The 20,966-nt window shown below is 41.2% G+C and overlaps 1 protein-coding gene across 14 annotated transcripts in view; it reads left to right on the top strand.

The window, feature by feature from the left end:
- The window catches only part of LOC103696066 (mitogen-activated protein kinase kinase kinase 1-like), a 78,537-nt gene that overhangs the window by 2,730 nt on the left and 54,841 nt on the right, over positions 1-20,966 (top strand). For 11 of the 14 annotated variants that reach the window (XR_015974614.2, XR_015974612.2, XM_088714208.2 and 8 more), the window contains exons 2-3: positions 14,136-14,220; positions 14,416-14,478. Coding sequence is in view for 11 of the 14 variants with exons in the window: in XM_088714208.2 (XP_088570334.2) it covers positions 14,136-14,220; positions 14,416-14,478 (148 nt within the window). In the remaining 3 variants the exon portion in view is untranslated. The remainder of the gene's footprint in view (positions 1-14,135; positions 14,221-14,415; positions 14,479-20,966) is intronic. The other 3 variants (XR_015974613.2, XM_088714210.2, XM_039117175.3) reach the window with 1 other exon arrangement.

Here is a 20,966-nt window from a genome sequence, read left to right as displayed (position 1 = left end):
GATACTGAGGCTTGTATCAATCGGTGACTGGTTCGATATGATACCAGTATGTATCATATCGAGCCTAGGCATAACAAACCATGGAGAGAGAGAGGGAGGAGAGGGAGGAAGAGAGAGAGTGAGGAGTGAGGGACGGGACTTACCCCTAGGGCGGTCGACAGCATCGCAAAGTCGAAGGTGAGGGAGAGAGAGCAAACGAGCGAGCATCCGCTGGAGAGAGAGGGAGGAGGAGAGAAAGAGAGAGAGAGAGAGGCTTAACTCAAGGGCATCCGACAACGTCATGGCGTTGAAGAGGGGGGAGAGAGCAAGTGAGCGAGCACTTGTCGAAGAGAGAGGGAGGGGGAGAGAGAAAGAGAGAGAGGGGGAAGCTTACCTTGAGGGTAGCTGATGGTCACAACTTTGAATAGGGGTAGAGAGCGAGCGAGCATTTGGGGGGAGGGGGGTGTTGGGGGGAGTGGGGTGGGGTGGGTGGTGGGGGTAAGGGAGGGGTTTTATAAACCGAACCGACCTGATAAACAAAATCATCCCAATTTTATGTTGGTTTGGTTCAATATGGCCCCAACCATCCGGCTTGGGTTGGTTTGATGAATGTTGATCTAAAGACATATGCTTTCTCAATAGTAAAACAGACATTTGTACCCATTTAGAGAATGAGAGTATTATGATAGAATGCACTTAATGTTAGGGATCAACCCTACGATTGCGGAATATAAAGGATAGTAGGAGAAAGAGGAACATGGCAAAAACAATAGCAAACGCACAAGACACTCAAGTTTATGTGGTTCGGAGTCTCTTGCTCCTACGTCCACAGCCGCACAGATCAATATTTCACTATATGATCAAAGGAAGTTACAGAGATTCAAGAGAAGAGAACAAACTCTCTTTCTCGCAGCAAACAATCTCTCTCAAGACGAGCAACACGTCGTCTTCCTGATGCACACAAAGGATCTACTTTTGGAACCTCTCGTTGATGAGTTCTAGGGTTTCTCAAGGTTGCAACATCCCTCTCGTGTCCCTCAAGAAGTCTATATATACCTCCCAATCTCTTACTTTGATTAGGGCTCAAAAAATCTTGGCTTGGACCCGGTTCATAACTCAGCCTCGCGTGAAAATCGTGCTCGAGTCGACTCCCACAATTCTACGAGTCGACTCGGCAACAGTCCACAGAAAATGCCTTTCTGTCTGCCTGTATGAGTCGACTCCTGGAGTTCTCGAGTCGACTCCAAGTCTGCTGGAGTCGACTCCAAAAAGCTGTGCCAAGTCTACCTGCGTGCCAGAGTCGACTCCAAGTCTGCTGGAGTCGACTCCGGACCTTGCTGAAGATTTATTTATTTATTGATTCAACTCTGAATCTTCTCGAACTCTTTCCGACTTGTCTTCCCTTGATCCTCCACCACCATAGTGCACATAGGGGTCTAGAAAAAGGGAATGGATCAGGCTCCACAACCCAACAACTCTTCCACTTGGAGACTGATACATCCAGTCGTGCATCTATTTTAAAAGTAAACAAACTTCCATATCTTGATCTGTATTCTCTGTGCGGCACCTCCATTCAACTATCTTTGGAGGCCAATTGAGGCCATGCATCGCCTCAATTTCTCTGTAGTGACTGTCTTAGTCAACATATCAGCTGAATTCTTTACTCCTTGAATCTTCTCAAGTAACAAACTGCCATCTTCTAGCAACTTCCTGATGAAGTGATATCTCAGCTGTATGTGCTTCGTTCTCGCATGAAACATTGGGTTCTTAGCTAAGTGAATAGCACTCTGACTGTCGCAGAATAGTACACTACAGTTCTGTTCTCTGCCCAGCTCTTTTAGAAGATTTTGCAGCCAAATCATCTCCTTGCTGGCTTCTGTAATGGCAACATATTCTGCCTCAGTTGTCGAAAGAGCAACGATCTTTTGCAGTTGTGAGAACCAGCTCACTGCTGTCCCGCCTACGGTATAAACATACCCTGTGGTGCTTCTTTTAGTGTCAGTATCACCTCCTAGGTCTGCATCCACAAAACCTTGTAGTGTTTGACTGCCTTTTCTATAACACAAGCCTACATTTCTGGTACCTTTCAAATATCTTAGGATCCACTTGACAGCCTCCCAATGTTGTCTACCCGGATTGGCCATGTATCTGCTCACAGCTCCCACTGCATGTGCAATGTCGGGTCTCGTGCATATCATAGCATACATCAAGCTGCCTACGGCTGAAGCATATGGTACCCTTGACATCTTCTTCAGCTCCTCATCATCCTTGGGTGATTGCTCTTTTGAAAGTTTGAAGTGGCTCGCCAAAGGTGTCTTCACAGGATCTGCTTCTGTCATATTGAATCTATTCAACACCTTATCAATGTAGTTAGCTTGAGAAAGCTTCAGTGTTCCAGCCACCCTATCCCTTTCAATCCTCAGCCCAAGCATCTATTTTGCTGCACCCATGTCTTTCATTGCAAACTCCCTTGATAGTTCTTTCTTCCATCTTTCAATCTCTTGTAGGTTCGGTCCGGCTATCAACATGTCGTCAACATACAAGAGTAAGATGATAAAACTACCATCAAGTACCTTAAGATAACAGCAATGATCTTCTTGACATCTTGCAAAACCATTGTTGATCATGAATGCATCGAACTTTTTGTACCACAACCTCGGGGCCTGTTTTAAACCATACAAACTTCTCTTTAGCTTACATACAAGGTTCTCCTTGCCAGGAACTGCAAAGCCGACAGGTTGCTACATGTAGATGTCTTCATCAATCTCCATGGAGAAATGCAGCCGTAACATCCAACTGCTCCAAATATAGATTTTCTGCTGCCACAATACTCAGAATCACTCTAATTGTTGAATATTTGACTACCGGAGAGAAAATCTCAGTGTAGTCGATACCTTCCTTCTGTTGGAAGCCTTTCACAACCAACCTTGCTTTGTACCTTTTGCTGTCATCATGTTCGTCTTTAACTTTGTAGACCCACTTGTTCTGTAAAGCCTTCTTGCCTTCTGGTAGTGAATTGAGTTCCCAAGTTTGATTTCTATCCAAGGACTTCATCTCGTCCTTCATGGCTAACTCCCACTTCACCGAATCTTCACTTTCCATGGCTTCTTCATAACACTCGGGTTCACCTCCATCTGTCAATAGCAGATAATGTAAAGAGAATGAATATCTATCCGGTTGTTTCGAGATTCTTGTAGATCTTCTCAGCTGCGGTATACTTGGTTGAGGTTGTGCCGCAACAATTTCTGAATTTTCAGGATTTATCTGAGCTCTTTTGGCAACGTCTTGTTCTGTAATCTCTTGCAACTCAACTTGTTTTTCCTTGCTTTGCTCCCCTACATTCTCAAGATTTGAAGTATTCTTGTCCTTATAGAGAACTTGCTCATTGAATATCACATCCTTGCTTCTGATGACCTTCTTGTTTTGCCCATCCCAGAACTTGTAACCAAAATCATCTGTACCGTATCCAATGAAGAAACACTTTTTGGACTTTGCATCTAGCTTGTCCCTTTTCTCTGCATTGACGTGCACAAAGGAGACACACCCAAAGATCCTCAAGTGTGACAAATTTACTAATTTTTCAGTCCACTCTTCTTCAGGCAATTTGCAATCTAGGGGAACCGACGGGCCTCTGTTTATCAGATACGCTGCGGTGTTGACTGCCTCAGCCCAAAACATCTTGGGCAAACTAGCATGGATCCTCATACTATTGGCTCTCTCATTCAGGGTTCTGTTCACTCGCTCAGCCACCCCATTTTGCTGCGGTGTGCTCGGTATTGTCTTCTCCATTCGGATTCCATTTACTGCGCAGAATTTTTTGAACTCGCTGCTGTCATACTCACCGCCATTATCAGACCTTAGTCGTTTTATCTTTGCACCAGATTCATTCTCTACTAGACTTTTCCACTTCTTAAAGGTGACAAATACCTCTGATTTGTGCTTCATGAAATAAATCCAAACCTTTCTGGTAGAGTCGTCGATGAACGTGACATAATAGTGCGAGCCTCCAAGAGATGCAATCGGTGAAGGCCCCCACACATCTGTGTGTACAAGCTCTAGCTTTTCTGTCTTCGGTGTTCTTCCACCCTTTGAGAAACTGACTCTTTTCTGCTTCCCAAATATGCAGTCTTCATAGAGACCTACATCAACAGTTTTCAGATCTGCTAGCTTGTTCTTCTTCACCATTATCTTCATACCTTTCTCACTCATATGTCCGAGTCTGCGATGCCAAAGAGAACTATCTGCACTTGTCTCTGCTAATGCCACCGTATCCTTGGTGTCATTGGTCATGTAGAGTGTCCCCAACTTGTTCCCATGTGCTATCACCATAGCTCCTTTGGTAACCATGAACCACCTACGAAGGTAGTAACATACCTTTCGCTGTCAAGCTGCCCAACAGAAATCAAGTTTCTCTTCAAGCCTGGGACATGCCTCATATTCTTCAGTTTCCACACTGACTGATTCAGCATCCTGATATGAACTTCACCTTTCCCCACAATATCTAAAGGCTCATCATCAGGGAGATAAACCTTTCCGAAGTCTCCTGCAGTGTAATTTAGCATACACTCCTTCCGTGAGGTAGAGTGAAACGAAGCTCCAGAGTTTAGTATCCACGATTCCATAGGACTGTCCACGCTGAGAATCAAAGCATCGTTGGCTTCATCTGTGGTTGCATTCATAGACTCCTCGTTCTGCCCCTTGCTTGGATTCTTCTTTCTGAGCCAACAATTCTTCCTCGTGTGGCCCATCTTGCCACAATGCTAGCAGCCATCACCTTTCGATCTAGACTTGCTCCTCCTCTTAGACTTCGATCTGCCACGGTTTTCACTGCGTTGTACAGTTCTTCCTCTACCTTCAGATGTGTTCAGAATCGAACCAGATTTCACACCAGACTCCCTTCTTCTGATATCTTCACTGAGTATCAGATTTCGGACCTCCTCAAACTTCAGTTTGTTTGAGCCGCAGGAACTGCTTACAGCTGTCACCGTTGCACCCCAACTTTCTGGCAAGGAGGATAGGAGAATTAGAGCACGAACTTCATCTTTAAAACTGATTTCCACCGAACTCAACTGGCTCGTAATCAGATTGAACTCATTGATGTGATCCGTAACTGAGGAACCTTCACTCATCTTCAGATTGAATAAACGGCGCATCAGGTACACCTTATTGGAGGCCGAGGATTTTTCGTACATATTCGACAGTGCTTTCAGCAAACCTGCTGTTGTCTTTTCTTCCAAAACGTTGAACGCAACGTTTCGAGCCAACATCAAGCGAACAACTCCCAAAGCCTGACGATCCATTAAATCCCAGTCGGCCTGTGACATATCTGTCGGTTTCATAGCTTCAAGAGGTAGATGAAGTTTCTTCTGATACAGATAATCTTCGATCTGCATCTTCCAGAAACCAAAATCTTTGCCGTCAAATCTGTCAATCTTGACCTTGCCTTCTTCAGCCGCCATTGCTCCCACTTTTTTCTTCGAACCAGATAGCTCTGATACCAGTTGTTAGGGATCAACCCTACGATTGCAGAATATAAAGGATAGTAGGAGAAAGAGGAACACGGCAAAAACAATAGCAAACGCACAAGACACTCAAGTTTATGTGGTTCAGAGTCTCTTGCTCCTACGTCCACAGCCGCACAGATCAATATTTCACTATATGATCAAAGGAAGTTACAGAGATTCAAGAGAAAAGAATAAACTCTCTTTCTCGCAGCAAACAATCTCTCTCAAGACGAGCAACACGTCGTCTTCCTGATGCACACAAAGGATCTACTTTTGGAACCTCTCGTTGATGAGTTCTAGGGTTTCTCAAGGTTGCAACATCCCTCTCGTGTCCCTCAAGAAGTCTATATATACCTCCCAATCTCTTACTTTGATTAGGGCTCAAAAAACCTTGGCTTGGACCCGGTTCATAACTCAGCCTCGCGTGAAAATCGTGCTCGAATCGACTCCCACAATTCTGCGAGTCGACTCGGCAACAGTCCACAGAAAATGCCTCTCTGTCTGCCTGTGGGAGTCGACTCCTGGAGTTCTCAAGTCGACTCCAACACTGGGGAGTCGACTCCAAGTCTGCTGGAGTCGACTCCAAAAAGCTGTGCCAAGTCTACCTGCGTGCCAGAGTCGACTCAAAGTCTGCTGGAGTCGACTCCGGACCTTGCTGAAGATTTTTTTATTTGCTGATTCAACTCTGAATCTTCTCGAACTCTTTCCGGCTTGTCTTCCCTTGATCCTCCACCACCATAGTGCACATAGGGGTCTAGAAAAAGGGAATGGATCAGGCTTCACAACCCAACACTTAAAGGTTTGTGGATCTAAATTTATAATAAATGGTGTCAAATTATGCACCAAGAAAAATAGTTGTAACCAAAGACATGGGATTATTGGCAAATATATTGTCATAGAAACAACACTTCAGTGGGACCTCTATTGAAATTTTACTAGGCCAACCTCATGGTCTATTGGAAAAAGTGGTCAACCCCATGTCTCATACAAACATCCGACCATGCTCAAGAGCATGGTCTGCCGTACTACCCGGTATGAGGCATACCATACTATATTAGGAGAAAACTGATACAAAACTTAACTTCAAGTTGGTACAAGCCTTGTACCGCCCTGTACCGAGATATACTGCCCTGTATCGAGGTCTACCGACCGGTACCGAGGCGTACCGAGGTGTGTACCGGCCCGTTCCGAGGCGTACCGACCTATATCAAGGCGTACCAAAATAAAAATTGAGAAAAATGGCAAAGAAGTTGTTTCAAAATAGAGGTGTACCGTACCATATTGTACCGAACCGATATGATATCGATACAGTATCCGGCCCGTACTGAGGCATACTAACCTCTTTAGGGGTTTGTGTTATACATAATAAAGAAATACGGAAGTTGTTTACTCCACTCTAATCTGGTGTACTATAGTTGGTTTTTGAAGGATAGTATCACGTGTCCTTTTTGATCATTCTAAAACATGTAAGCCTCGTTGCAACGCACTTAAGGATTCAATCCAAAGGATTCAGTGCGTATTGAAACAAAATGAAATCTAGCCGATGCACCTACACTTTACTAGAACATCAACAAATAAAATCTATTGAGCTATGATATGGTTGAATCATGTTCCATTAGAATCAAGTTCTTCAAGGAATGGCAATTGATTTTTGTCGTAAGGCTGACATTTGTACTAATAAGACTGTTTTGAGTGCCAGCTGAATTGGCACGGTGTTGGCTGCGTGCCAATACTTGTCATGCTGCCACGCCAGTAAGTAGAAGAATGCCAAGCATTGGCATAGTTCGCACGACATGAAACTATGCCAGTTCTAGGTTGACATGTCACCAGTAAACAATACTTAACTCCTTGCCTCCAAGAAACCTAAAGATATTCTATATGTCAATTTGTAATTTGACACTCTATGCATGGCCACAAATTTATGGATTGTATATCAGTATAGTCTCTTGGTATTAACTACCAAATTACATATTTAACTTGTCAAAATCCTTTTTCCTATCTATTTTCTTTTCATTGTTAACTAAAGAAGAGTTGCATTTCAGTTGTACTAGAGGTTGATGGTAGGTCCATTCCTACTAAGTCCTTTGAGTTCTTGGGGAATTGCCTCCCTAGTTGTGTCTCTTAGTAGATGCCCCCATCCTCTTCGCAAGTCAATCGCCAAGTCATTGCATGTCATGACCCGAAATTTGATCTTGACGAATGCCAAGTTGTGACCATTATAATCAATTAAAACTTCATTAAAATTTAAATCCTCAAAAGAAACTATGACATCCAACAATGTATAACTAAAATATAACTCAAAATATTAAAACAAAATCCACTCAAACTATGACATCCAACAAAATATTAAAACAAAATTCACAATATGATACCTTCAATGATATTAACACAAGATGAAAAACTATGTTTCTGCTGTCGCTTCGATAATCACTAGATTTGATTATCCAAATATTAATTTTGAAATATCAAATCTATCTCCTCAAGTAGGTTTGCTTAGGCTTTTACTAGTCACTCTGAAAAATTTATATAAAAGAAAAGGTAAGCTACTAAGCTCAGCAAGTAAAATTCTATCATGGTCATGGTATGCTGAACCGGCCCGGCTCAGCATGTATTAGATTGGTCCATGTAGCGTACCGATGCGACCCAGACTGAAAGAAGAAGAAAGAAGAGGAAGAAGAAGAGGAAGAAGAGGAAAGAAGAGGAAGAAAGAAGAAGAAAGAAGAGGAAGAAGAAGAGGAAGAAGAAGAGAAAGAGGAGAAGAAGAAGAAGACAAGAAGAAGAAGGGAGGCCGGGCCTCGGGCCGACCCCCTCCCAAGCACCCCGACGAGGATCACCTTCCTCCCAAGAGCTCCGTTTGCCCTTCCTTGCTCACGGGAGAAGGGGGAAAGCGAGGAGGAGAGAGGAGAAGAAAGGAGAAGGTAGGAGAAGCTTCAGAAAGAAGAAGGAAGAAGAGAAGGAAAAGAAAAAGACAAGAGGAAAAGAAAAAGACAAGAAGAAAAGAAAAAGAAAAAGAAGGCGGTAGTGCATGGGGAATCGCGCCCATGCGCAAAAAAATGAACAGAAAAATTTGCCCGCGCACAGGAAAATGCGCGGGGGAGTGCCCCCACGCGTTGGGCAGCACAGCTGCGTGCGCGCGGGGAACGCGCAGAGCCTCGCCCATGGAAGCGATGGAAACTCATCCCGCGCGGAATAGAGTCCCGCGCCCGCTCTCGCGGCGGACCGGGTCGGTACCGATTCGGTATGGTCTGAAGCGGTACCGACTCGGTCCGGGTTGCCACCGGTACGCCGACCGGTACTGGTTCGGCGTACCTTGATCATGGTCAAGAATTTTTCACTTAAAAATGCATGAATCTTAAATCATAATACAAATCAAATTATTTGTAAGAATCCAAGTGTGGGTTTATTGAAATAAAGTGAAATCAAAAGTTTTATTGAGAAATGTGATGAAAGAGTCAAAACGTGTGATTGTCAAGAAGAGTTTAGGTAATTCACACTAGATCACGAACTGTAATTTTTTGAAAGTTCAGGTGGTTCATTTAATTGCTTTGATAATGAAAATTCCAGAAATTAAAATCCACTAATAAGGAAGAAACAAGGAAACAATCAAAACACATTTACATCAAATTCTAATATTTTGTATAGTTTCACATTATTTTATCAAGTTTCACTTATACCCTTGAGATCACTCATATCCTCAGTGCGAATGCAAGCGAGACTACTTATCCTTATTGATAATTCAGCTAAGGCCAGTCATTAACATCATTGCTAGTGCAAATGAGCCCACTCATATCCTTGAGTCTTACTCATACCACATAGCCGAGGGTCCATAGATACCACATAGCCAGTGGAACATTCCCCAACAATGATTCGAGTGAGACCACTCATAAACCACTTGGTTGGTGGTAACTAAGATCCTCATTGGTAATCCAAATGAAATACCACCTAGACAGTGGTTTCTGACTGAAAGTCAAGTGGGCCCACTCATATACCTCCTGGCTAAGGGTCCACTTTTTAATTTATGATAATGTCAGGTTTCATGCTTAACAAAATTCATCAAATTCCATATTGAACATTTAACAAAAGCTCCAAAAAGAACATGCACTTTCAAAATTGGCATTTAGAAGATTCCGTACATGATTTCAGTTCAGCAGAGATATTCTTGTTCAAAATATAACAATTTAAAAACATACATGATTCCAAAATTTTCAAATTAAATAATTTTAAAACTAAATTAATTCCATATTTTCAAGTAAGAATAGGTAAGTGTCAAATCAACTTTAAAATTGAATTCAATGGAAGTGTCAGAATTTCAAAGACCGCAGGCTTTACAAACAGCAGTAATGTTTAGATTTTAGAACTTCAAAATGACAATTTTGATATTGATTACATTTCAAAGAAACAAGTGGAATTTGGTTCCAAATCACATGGAAGAATTACTTTCAAAGTATCCATTAATTTTTGAGAAAATACTAAGATTTTGAATTTGTACGACCACACGAACCTAGAAGTGACTAAGAGATTCAAAATCAGAAAACAGATCATAAAACCTTAATTTCTGAAGGCATGAAAGAGTCCCTTACAAGGAAATCCATAGTTTTGAAAAAGACTTTATGACTTGGAATATCAAAACACAAAATCTTCAGATTGATTTCAAAATATAAATAAATAATACTTAAGCTCAAGATATATGGGGATGTCACGTACAAGAAAAATCTTAATTTTGGAAAGGATCATGTTAATTAGAATTTTAAAACCATGAATGAGCTCAAAACTGGTTATGAGATTTAAAGGTAGCACTAATAAAAGAAAAACTAAATCCAAAGCAATGAAGAAAGTTACCTAATGATTGGAGATTTGAAACCAGCATCATCATCATCATCATCATCATTATCATTTTCTTCTTTATCATCATCATCATCGTCTTCTTCTTCTTCTTTCCTTCCTCCTAGCTAGGCTACCCTTCCTCCTTCCCTTGACTTGCCCTCCTTGGCTTGAGTTATAAGCTGACATGTGGTTCAGGTTTACGTTGGGCCCACTTCGCATGGTCGGTTCCTTTGGCACCTTGGTAGGTCATTTACAAGCGGGGCCCACAAGTACAATTATTTAGGTTTTGTTGGGCAAGGAGGTCCAATTAGTAGGTGCCTCGGCAAGCAGATTAAGACAGACAGAGAGACAAAGACAATTAAATATAATTAAAGTCCTCTCCTTTTATATTCATTTCTACTTTCAGTTACTTTAGACAGTACACAAAATTAAGGAAATAACCCTATTTGAACTAAAAAATATTTAAAATTCCAATTACTCAAGAATTAAAAGTTGATTTCCTAACTTTAGTTCGAAACCCCAATTTTTGGCTCTAAACCAATTTTTAAACTTCCAAATGCTAAAGTATTTCTCAAATCTTAAGGTTTCATAAATTTCCTTAAACCTAAAAACAATACTAAAATCCAAATGTCTGATAGAAAGGTGTATTCAATGTATGTATTCTAAAATGATACTTACAACACTTATGCCGTAGTAAAATGGTTCACTTTTCATATTTTGTACACATCCATAGTCGTACCGGTTGGTACTGTACCGCACCAATACCAAACTAGTATGTACTCTTGTACTATATCGACACTCGGTATGCCTTATCGTCTCATATCGTACCATGCACCTATAGTTTAATAGGATGGTATTGGTATGGGGTCAGTACCGAGACTGTGAACCTTGCATCCATATGTATGCTAAAATCCAAAAGTCCAATGAGAAAAGTCTTATGGATTAATCTTCAAATCATGGTATGCTGAACCGGCCCATACCGAATCGGTCCGGTACAACGGTGGAAAATGGTTCCGGCTCAAAGAGCTAGAACCGAGCGGTACAAAGACGTACTGGTGCGAATCGTACAGGTTTGCACTAGTACGTGGGCGTGCGGGGCCGCGCGCCCATGCGAGGGGAAGCCGGCCCGCCTTACGGCATCGCGTGAGGCGCAGAGAAAGCGCTCGGAACCTCGCTAGCATGCCCCGCACGCAGAAAACCTTGTAGATCAGTTCGAACCGGTACCGAACCGGTCCGGATCTCCACGGTACGCCGATCGATACTAGTTCGGCGTACCTTGCTTCAAAGCATATCATCTAAAATGATGCTTGCACCCAAGGTCTGCCGTACCGGTACCGGGACCGTATCGGTTGGCGGCTAGTACAGTTTGGTATCGGTTTAGTAATGTACCGTGTCAGTACGGTTAGGGCGTGCCAATTTCGTACCGGCAGGAGTTTTTAAGAATTTTTAATTCGTAATCACTTTTTTTGAATTATTTTTGAATTATGTAATATGTAGTAGGAATTTTTTATAATTTTTAAAATTATTTATATATTTTATTATTTTTTGAATTTAAATAATCTTTAGATATTAATATATTAAAAAATAATTTCGGTTTAGATCCATGTAGAACCCAATAATGGATGCTACATATATTTTTTTGGACCCTTGGACATGTATCAAAGACTGCTTATTTCTTAATATTTTTTAAATTTAGGCCTAGGCTACTGTGCACATGATCGCATCAAAACTTGAATGAATGGACATCAAATTTTTATGGAGAATAGTTTGCATGCTCCTAAATATGTTTTTGATTTTACAGTTTTTTATAATTTTTATTTATTTTTAAAAATTCTTTTATTTTTTAATCCAAAAATATATTTCTAATTTTAAAAATTATATATAATCCAAAAATTAAAATTTTTTATATGATCGTGTAGATCGTCCATAAATCTGCAATACATAATAAAATCAAGCTAAAATCAAAAATTTTGGCACGTTCTTTCCTTATTTTGTAATTTTCGAGCTATTTTTTGAAGCCTCTCAAAAAATGAGGAAATAAGATAGGAGAGAAAAAGCACACCTTATTTAGGCTTGGATCTTTATTCTGAACTACTGAATCGGTGGAATTTTTAAGTTTTTGGGAAGGAGCGGTGAAAACCTCTCTGTCGGTTTCACCTATTGTTGGGAAGGCCTTCTTAGGGCTTTCCAAAGACTAATATAACCTTTATACCACTCAAAAGAGGGGGCCCAGTTCGGAATTAGGTCAAGTCAGTGCGAATCGGTTGGTTCGCACTGAGTTTGAACAGAATTAACCGGTTCCAGGCCGGTTTGCACTGGTCTGGCCGGTACGAACCCTTACCGGCCGGTTCGGGGCCGGAACCGAAAATTAAAGGCAAACTGACTCGGTTTCACACTGGGTCGGCTCGGTACTGCCTGAACTAGGCAGTTCGGCTCGGTTCGGCAGTCCATGCTTGCACCACTTAGCACCTTAATAGAACGGTTCACTTTTCATATTTTGTATCCACATATATAAGTAGTTTTCTCTATATTGGTTGGGGTCATCATGTTGCACTCTCTAAAAGCGTGAAAAAAATCTTGTTTTGGCCTTGTTGCGGAAAAAATACAATGTTCATAAGTTTCTTACTTAGCCAATCTGTGATAGTTCTGCATACCTCAGGACCACCCTATCTTAGGTTGCTTTAAGCTCCACAAACACAGTGAGGTTAGCCTAACAAGGAATAGATCTTCGCTATAATATTCTTCTAGAGTCATTTCTCACCAAGAAACCAATTTGTGAATTCCTTGCCACCTTATCAAGCACCCATCAAAGTTATTCTTGAGACGACATGCTTATGCAAGGCCAAGGTAATATAGAAAGTTTTTGGAATTGATAAATTTTCTTTTTCTATCAACAATTGTGAATTCATACTAGGAGTTGCCTTGGTTACTCTCATTATAAGCAAGTCTATCATTCTAATTCTGAATTTGATTAAACTCTATCTATTTCGTTTTCCAAACTGCATTACAAATATTATTTATTATTATTTTTTTTTGAAATACCTCTACTATTCCTCATTGTATGATACTGGTCTGCTTAACTATTGAAAGAGTCTAGGATATCTGCCTACAATAATTGCTTGAATCTTATGTATTGTCCTTAAGATTTGCCCTAGACTATTGCTAAGGACCCATGTGGGCATTCCCGCATCATCAGTTATGCATTGGATTAGATCTTGGTTATTTACATAGGGCCAAGAAGTCCAGACATTACCTTCTGGCTAGCCTTTTTGGATGAGGTTTTATAGGCGTGTTATAGTCCCACACCAATTATGAGTTGGATATATCTTGGATACTTATACAGGGCCAAGCAACTCAAACAATATCTTTCGGCTAGCCTTTTTGCTTAAGGCTCTGAATCATTGCAAATGGTAGGAGAGCAAATTCAGCCCATAGCCCGTGTGGACTTGGAGACATTGTTGCACGAGCCCATTTAGGACTGATCATAGGCTGATTGAAGTATTTGTGATTGGATTTGGACCTTTAGTGTAGCAAGGTCACTAGGGCTTAAATAGGCGGAGTGTGTGAGGATCCATGTGGATGTTTGTTTTGTCTTATATTGGTTATGTGCTAGATAGATCTTGGGTACAAGGCCGAGGAACCCAAATAATACATTCTCGTTAGCGTTTTTGGATAAGGTCTTGGGTTGTTAAAACTTTGCTTTTATATAATACTTGAGTTGATTCAAAGGTTGTTCTTTCTGCTCATAACTATCTTGATATGGTTACGTTGGCAGGAACATATTGTTTTTCCCTGCATTCACAATGCTTATATTGTCATCTTGTGCAGTGTTGGATTTTTCTTTGCTGTCAAAGAAGTATCCTTGCTTGACCAAGGGAGCAATGCCAAGCAGTGCATTTTTCAACTGGAACAGGTGAGACTATGTGAAGTCGCTCTTGAAAAAATTGTTTACATATTATGTTCCAAGTAGTGACAGTCTATCATCCTGTGATCCTGATTTTTGAACCTGAAAATGTTGCTAAGTTCTGTCTAATTTGTTTGGGAATGAACCTGTTTGACTTTATAGTTTCTGAGGTTGCTCTATCTGATCCCAAACTTGTGCTTCCAGGAGATTGCGCTCTTAAGTCGTTTTGAACATGAGAACATAGTTCAGTATTTTGGAACAGACAAGGTATTCTGTGCTGTGACTTGAATTTTGTTCTCAGTTTGTTTGCTTTGTGCTCTTCAATAGATACACGATCATAATGGAAAAAATTATCTAATTTTGCATTCTCAAGTGCTGTGTCTTCTTTTGAAGTTTTTTTTCCATATATTTTTTTAAGACCTAAGCTGTAATACCTGGTTTTTTAGCTTCCAAGATGATGAGCTCTGTTAACTATTTTCTTGCAACCTTAACATTGTTAGCTTAATTGTACAAGTAAGAAGAACTTCTAATACTATTTTCTCCTTCTACTTGTTTCATTTCCCTGTTTTCATTAGGCAACCTGACTGTTGTTCTCAGTCCAAAGAGTTGATTGTAAATTTTATACTTCTTTTGGATGAAACTTTGCAACTGAATTTTGGTTGAAACAGGCCTGGTTTCAGAGCTTCCCTTAAAGTTAACTTGTTGTGCCAGTTATCGTTTATCTAAGTTTTAATAATTTCTTTAATTCCTTGAATTATAGTAAGTAGTAACATTTTCTCAAGATTTAACTCAGATTTAAGAGTTTTGGAACTAGAACCATCATAAATGGGTTCCATGTTTTGATTTGGAAGCATTTTCTTAAGTCATATGTTTGGCAACTAGGGGCTCTTATGTCAAGACATGTAGGTCATCATCTAGGCTACATGTAAACTTCAAATTGCATGCTATGATCATATGCGATAATTATCAGACATTGATATGTATTGGATTTGACTAGATTACATGTTAGATACTGTTCCCGAGTATCCTATTTTAAATTTAAAAAAGCTCTAGACAGCTCATAAATGCTTTTAGGTGATACTTCCTGCATATGTTTTGGGTTGAGAGAGAGGATTTTTTCCTTCCCTTTGATAAGTGTGAACTTTTGACAATGAAAATGATGAATGGTTAATTTTAGAATTTGTAATGTTGATCTAGTAAATGGAGCACATAGCACAGTCTATGGATTTGAATGATGAATAAATGGAGTTCTTTGATGTTTATGCTATTATGAAGTAGGAACTACGTTGTTGTCATAATCCATCATCTTTATGAATACTTTTTCACATAGAAATAATATGTATATTTGTTTATTTATCTATTTATGTTGATGTCCTAAGTAGGATATTCTATTTGTTCTAAACTTGCTTTATTGGCATATGTATGTTGTATTGTATTTGTATCCTGTTTCATCTATCTCCATGTTTCATGGGTAATTAAAAATCAAAATGTCAAGCTATCACACTCCAAAATAATGTGAAACGTGATTTTTAATTTCTATAAATTTATTTCTTTTATACCAAAATGACACACCATGTGATGACGAAATAATACAATAAAATCTATGATAATCCATATTTTCTTTTTCCTTGTTCTATTTTGTGGCATTTTGGAACTTTTAGCCTTTGGATGAATTTATTTTGCCAAATTTAATTGAGTCAATGTCATCTGGCTCGGTCCACACTGTATTCAAAATTGAACTTTGGACCAAGATTTAGAGCACTTGAGACTTGAACTCATGTTGGTTTGAGTTTAGGGCCTGAAATTTAAAATTGCTTGACTCTCAAGGAGTGACTATAATGATTGCTCAAAACATCATTGAAATTTTAAGATCCTCAAAATAATCCATATGATCCACCAATATATAAGTAAACATATATTATAACCCAAGATATTAAAGATAAAACTTAAATTTCAATTCAAATATGTCCTCTAATACACAATACTATACCTTTAATGATATTAATACAACACGGAAAAATGATGTTGTTTGGTGTTGCTTCAATAGCCAGTAGATCCAAAAAGGCAACTCCCAGCCACCAAGTCCACTTATGCGAAAGGCCCATTACAATCACTTACTTGACTGACTTTAGACCTGTATAGTAGCTAAAGTGAGCTAGAAAGTTCCGTAAAATTCTACAACAAGCAAGAATTCTAGTTTTCAATGAGAAACACAAGAATTTTATGCCATGACATAAATCAAATTATCACTGACATAAAATCAAAAGTTTCATTGAGAAAACATGGTTATGGTGAAGGATCAAGATACATGATTTTCAATAGCGGTTCCGATAATTTCACTAGATCATAGGCCAAATCATGGTCTGCCGTACCGGTCGGTACGGATCGGTACCGGCCGGTACATACCGGTACCGGACCCTACCGGTATGGTACAGCTACATATTTCGGTACCGGCCCGTACCGACGCGTACCGACCCGGTCCCGGCCCGTACCGACCCGGTCCCGGCCCGTACCGACCCGGTCCCGGCCCGTACCAGCTCCAAATTTTTTTTGGCTTTTAGCCCCATCGGTACCGTACCGGTTCGGCTCGGTTTGGTTCAGTACCGTACCGGTACTAATGCCCACCGGTACATCGGTACAGTCGGTACCGCGTACCTTGGGCCAAATCAAGGTTCGCCGTACCGGTACCGGTCGGCGTACCGGTGGCCGGCCGGACCGGTACGGTACCGGTCCGATCCGGTACGTACCGGCCGGTACCGGTGCCGTACCGGCCGGTACCGGTGCCGTACCGGCCGGTACCGGTGCCGTACCGGCCGGTACGCGGTGGTTTCAAAAACCACAGCGCGAGGCGCTGTGGTTCTAAAAAAAAATCGTACCGGTGCGAACCGGCCGGTTCGCACCGGTACGAGGCCGGTACGGGCTCTGAACCGGCCGGTACGGGCTTAAAAACCGGGAAATACCGGTTTTTTTGTGGTTCCGGTACCGGTCTTGGACCGGACCGGTACGTACTGGCCCGTACCGGCCGGTACGGGCCGGTACGGCATTCCATGGGCCAAATAATATAATTTTGTCAAACTAATAACAGGGCATGAGATTTTTGTTCCTCCAAGTTATGGCATGACCATGTGCAACTACCCTTCAAGAAAATAATGTAATTTTGTCAACTAATAACAGGGCATGCATTCCTTAGGACCCAGAATTAATCTTACATTGGAGAAACAATTTCCCCAAAAAACATATGCAAAATGAAGGTTCCTTGTTGAATATCTTACATGACCTCCGTGAAAGTCTTGCACACCTAATAGGACATTATAGATAGACTTTTTAGCAAGGTTCGTTGTCTCAGTATCGGACTTTGTACTAGTGCAATACTTAGTACACCACCTGTATACTCGGTATGCACCCGTACTAGGTACTGGTAGCGAATCGCTATGGTATGGTACGCCTCATGCTGCCCAGTTCGGGCCGGTATGGCATACCTTGCTTCTTAGTCTACGTTGCTCCACCCATACACTTGGTACGCCACCTGCACCGAGTACCGGTACCAAACCGGTACGATACGCCCCGTGCTACTTGGTTCAGGATGGTACGGCATATCTTTCTTCTTAGTCTACGTTGCTCTACCATCAAAGTGACTTGCTAGTGCTTGTTCATGTAGATATCTTTTGTCAGGAGACATGTTAAGATTATCACACAATGATAATATTGTCCATCTTGATAATATGGTTTCAGCTAAATGTGCCCTTATGTCAGCCTATCAATATAATGTGATCCACAAAGTGTTGGAGCAAGGTTGGCGGAGCCATCCCGAACCGCCCGGTTTAGGGCGTCCTGAGCTGTACCGGCAGCTTATCGGGATGGTTTCGAGAAAGAAACTGAAACACTGTTACCGGAGAAGGAAAGAGAAGAAAAGAGAGAGCGAGGGAGGGAGGGAGAGGGAGGGAAGCCGGTGCAGGGTGGTGGAGGCCGACGAAGGCTGGTGCTGGTGCGAGTAGTTGAGGCCGTGGCTGAATCCTTGTTTCGTTCGAAACAGGGGTACGACCGTAAAAAAATTTGCGATTTTTAAGCAATTTATCGGCTTCACTTAAAAAATGCAAAATTTTTTACGGCCTCCGCCACTCGCACTAGCACCGGCCTCCCTCTCCCTCTCCCTCCCTCCTCTGCTCTCTCTCTTTTTCTCTCTCTCACGGTCTTCTGTGTTGGTACATGCCCGACACGGTATGGCGTGGGTCCGTACCGACTCGTGCCGCCGGATAACCGGTATAGTGTCCGGTACCGGCATAGCAGACCCTGTGTTGGAGTCACTATTTTCACTGCTTATAGAAGTTGCCACTATCTTGTAGTCATTATTCATAGTTGTCAACTGTATGAATGAAACCTCCAATTTCATTCTTATCTATGATGTACTTAAAGAATGAGCAAAGGAACATGATTCTTAACTCTCCTTTAATTTCCCTAATTAATGACTAAATCTCCTATAATTTTCTCATGGATCTTAGGTATCTAGTATCACATAGAAAACTCATTCCAAGATAAATACATCAAAATATGCTTGTATAAGGTAAGGATAATTTCACTAATGCCTTAAATAGTTCATCTCATACAAAAATGTCTTTATGAGGGCACTATCTTCAGAAAAGCATTTGGAGCATGGCATTAGCTAATTGACTAAGACTAGATAATTATTGTTATTAGTTTTTGAACTTTTAGTTAATGACAACTTCACCATGATCAGCGCGCATTTATGCAAGTGATGTGTCTGAACTTTTAAGCTCTGTAAAGGTATTTAAATCTTCTAGGCAAGGTCAGCCAAACCGCTACCGGATTCATACCGGTCGGCGAGCGGGTCAGTACGGTATCGGTTCGGTACAGTACCGATATGGTATGCTTGGGCGTGCCGGTTTCGGTACCATACCGACACACGGTACCAACACACCCATTTTTTGACTTTTCAAATTCAATTAATTGGTAATCAATTATTTTCAATTTTTTTAATGATTTTAAGTTTAATTTGATATTTTTTGATTTTTTTTATCTCGGTTTAGCCTAAATGATGCATTTTGTTGTTTTAAAGGGATACAAAACATAAAATGATTAGTGAGATGTTGAATGCTACAAGAAGCAACATGAAATATCCTAAAATTAACTATAAAATAATACAATCAATTGCATATATTTACGTATAGCATACATACCGATATCTAAAATCTCGTCGAGTGGTGATACCTCTTGTAGATATCCAGATCATTAGCATAGTTTGGAGGCGCATCAGCCCACTCCTCTAACCAAGCATCCTTGTAGTTTTGTATGTTCATCCCATAAGGATCGTGCTCTGGGTTATAAGCACTCTCAGATCTTTCGCTGAAGCTTTAGCTTCGAGAGATGTCTTCTAGTTGATAAAACGGCTGTGAAAGGGCCTATTCCGAATAAACTGGCAGTAAAATTTGATTCATAAGATATTTTGGGTTGCGTAGGGTAGTAGCCACCGAAAGTTGCCTTAGATGCATCATATCTATATCCGTATCTATATGGGTCATAGGCTACTTATGGTTTTGAGTACTAGGATCCAATATATGACTCAGAATCTGATCGTCTATGTATCCTACTCCACGTGCAAGGTCATCTGCAGCTGCATCGTGTTCTAAATAACGTCAACGAGCCTGTCTCCTATGTGCAATAGTATTTTCACGAGCTCTACCAAATCATGCACCGTGGTCCCTATCTTATGTAGCATGCATAAATTGGGACTCACCAGTGAATCAAAGACTACCTTATGGCTGTCTTATAAATGGTGGCCTCTTGCCCTCCACTCTCTCTAGCCAGTAAATCCATGACCACCAGAATTGTTGCTTCTAGTATCTGAATCTGAGTGAACTAACTCCTCTACACTCTTCATGGGGGCTGCGGGTGCCTTTTATTTCTTTTTTTTGGTGTTGAGCAGCTACTTTTTTATCTTTCGCGCCTCTCTCTGTCTGGCTATGTTGGGAGGATGTATGTCGCCCTATTGACCGAGTCGACCAGGTAGCGTAGTAGCCTTGTCTAAGCATCTCTTTGAGAGAATGTCTCAGACAATGAGTCATATGGTGATTGGCTCCCTAGTGACCAGGGATTGCCGAACTGGCTCGGAACCTGTTCAGACTGGTTCGAACCGGTACCGAACCGGTTGGCCCGATTCGGCAATTCTTGGCCCCTATGTTTTAAATGGGAGTTTCTCTTTTTTCAAACTTTTTTTTATAAATTTAAGTATAATTTGATTTTTTTTTATATTTTTTGATTTTTTTGATGTTTCTATGATCCCGATTGAAGCTAGATGATGCATCTTATTTCTTTAAAAAAGGCCAAAAAGGCCATAGCGCGTGCACATTATGGTCAAATCAAAAGCGATGGCACGCACGTGCCGTAGCTTTGGGCCAAAAGTCCAAATTAAAGTGGAATCGGCGTGAACCGACCAATTCGCATCGATTTCTAGCCAAATCGGATCCGATATGCCTCTAGTACCGGCTGGTTTCGGCTCGTTACCAATGTAGTTCCAGAACCATAGGGGCCAGAACCGTTTTCTAACGCCGAACCGACCCGGTCGGAGATCGAGTCGGTTCGGTACGGGCTGAACCGGGCGGTACGACCCGATTTAGCATTCCTTGCCAGCAAGGTCCGCCGTATCGGTACCGGTTCGGTCCGGTACGTACCGGCCGGTACGCGGTGGTTTCAAAAACCACAGTGCCGCGCTGTGGTTCTAAAAAAAAAAAAAATCGCCC

Source organism: Phoenix dactylifera, chromosome 18 (genome assembly GCF_051530095.1).
Source record: "Phoenix dactylifera cultivar Ajwa chromosome 18, Ajwa_hap1_PhDact_Kaust_v1.1, whole genome shotgun sequence".
NCBI classification, from domain to species: domain Eukaryota; kingdom Viridiplantae; phylum Streptophyta; class Magnoliopsida; order Arecales; family Arecaceae; genus Phoenix; species Phoenix dactylifera.
Note: the sequence above shows the minus strand (reverse complement) of the source record. Positions and strands in the feature narration are given on the sequence as shown.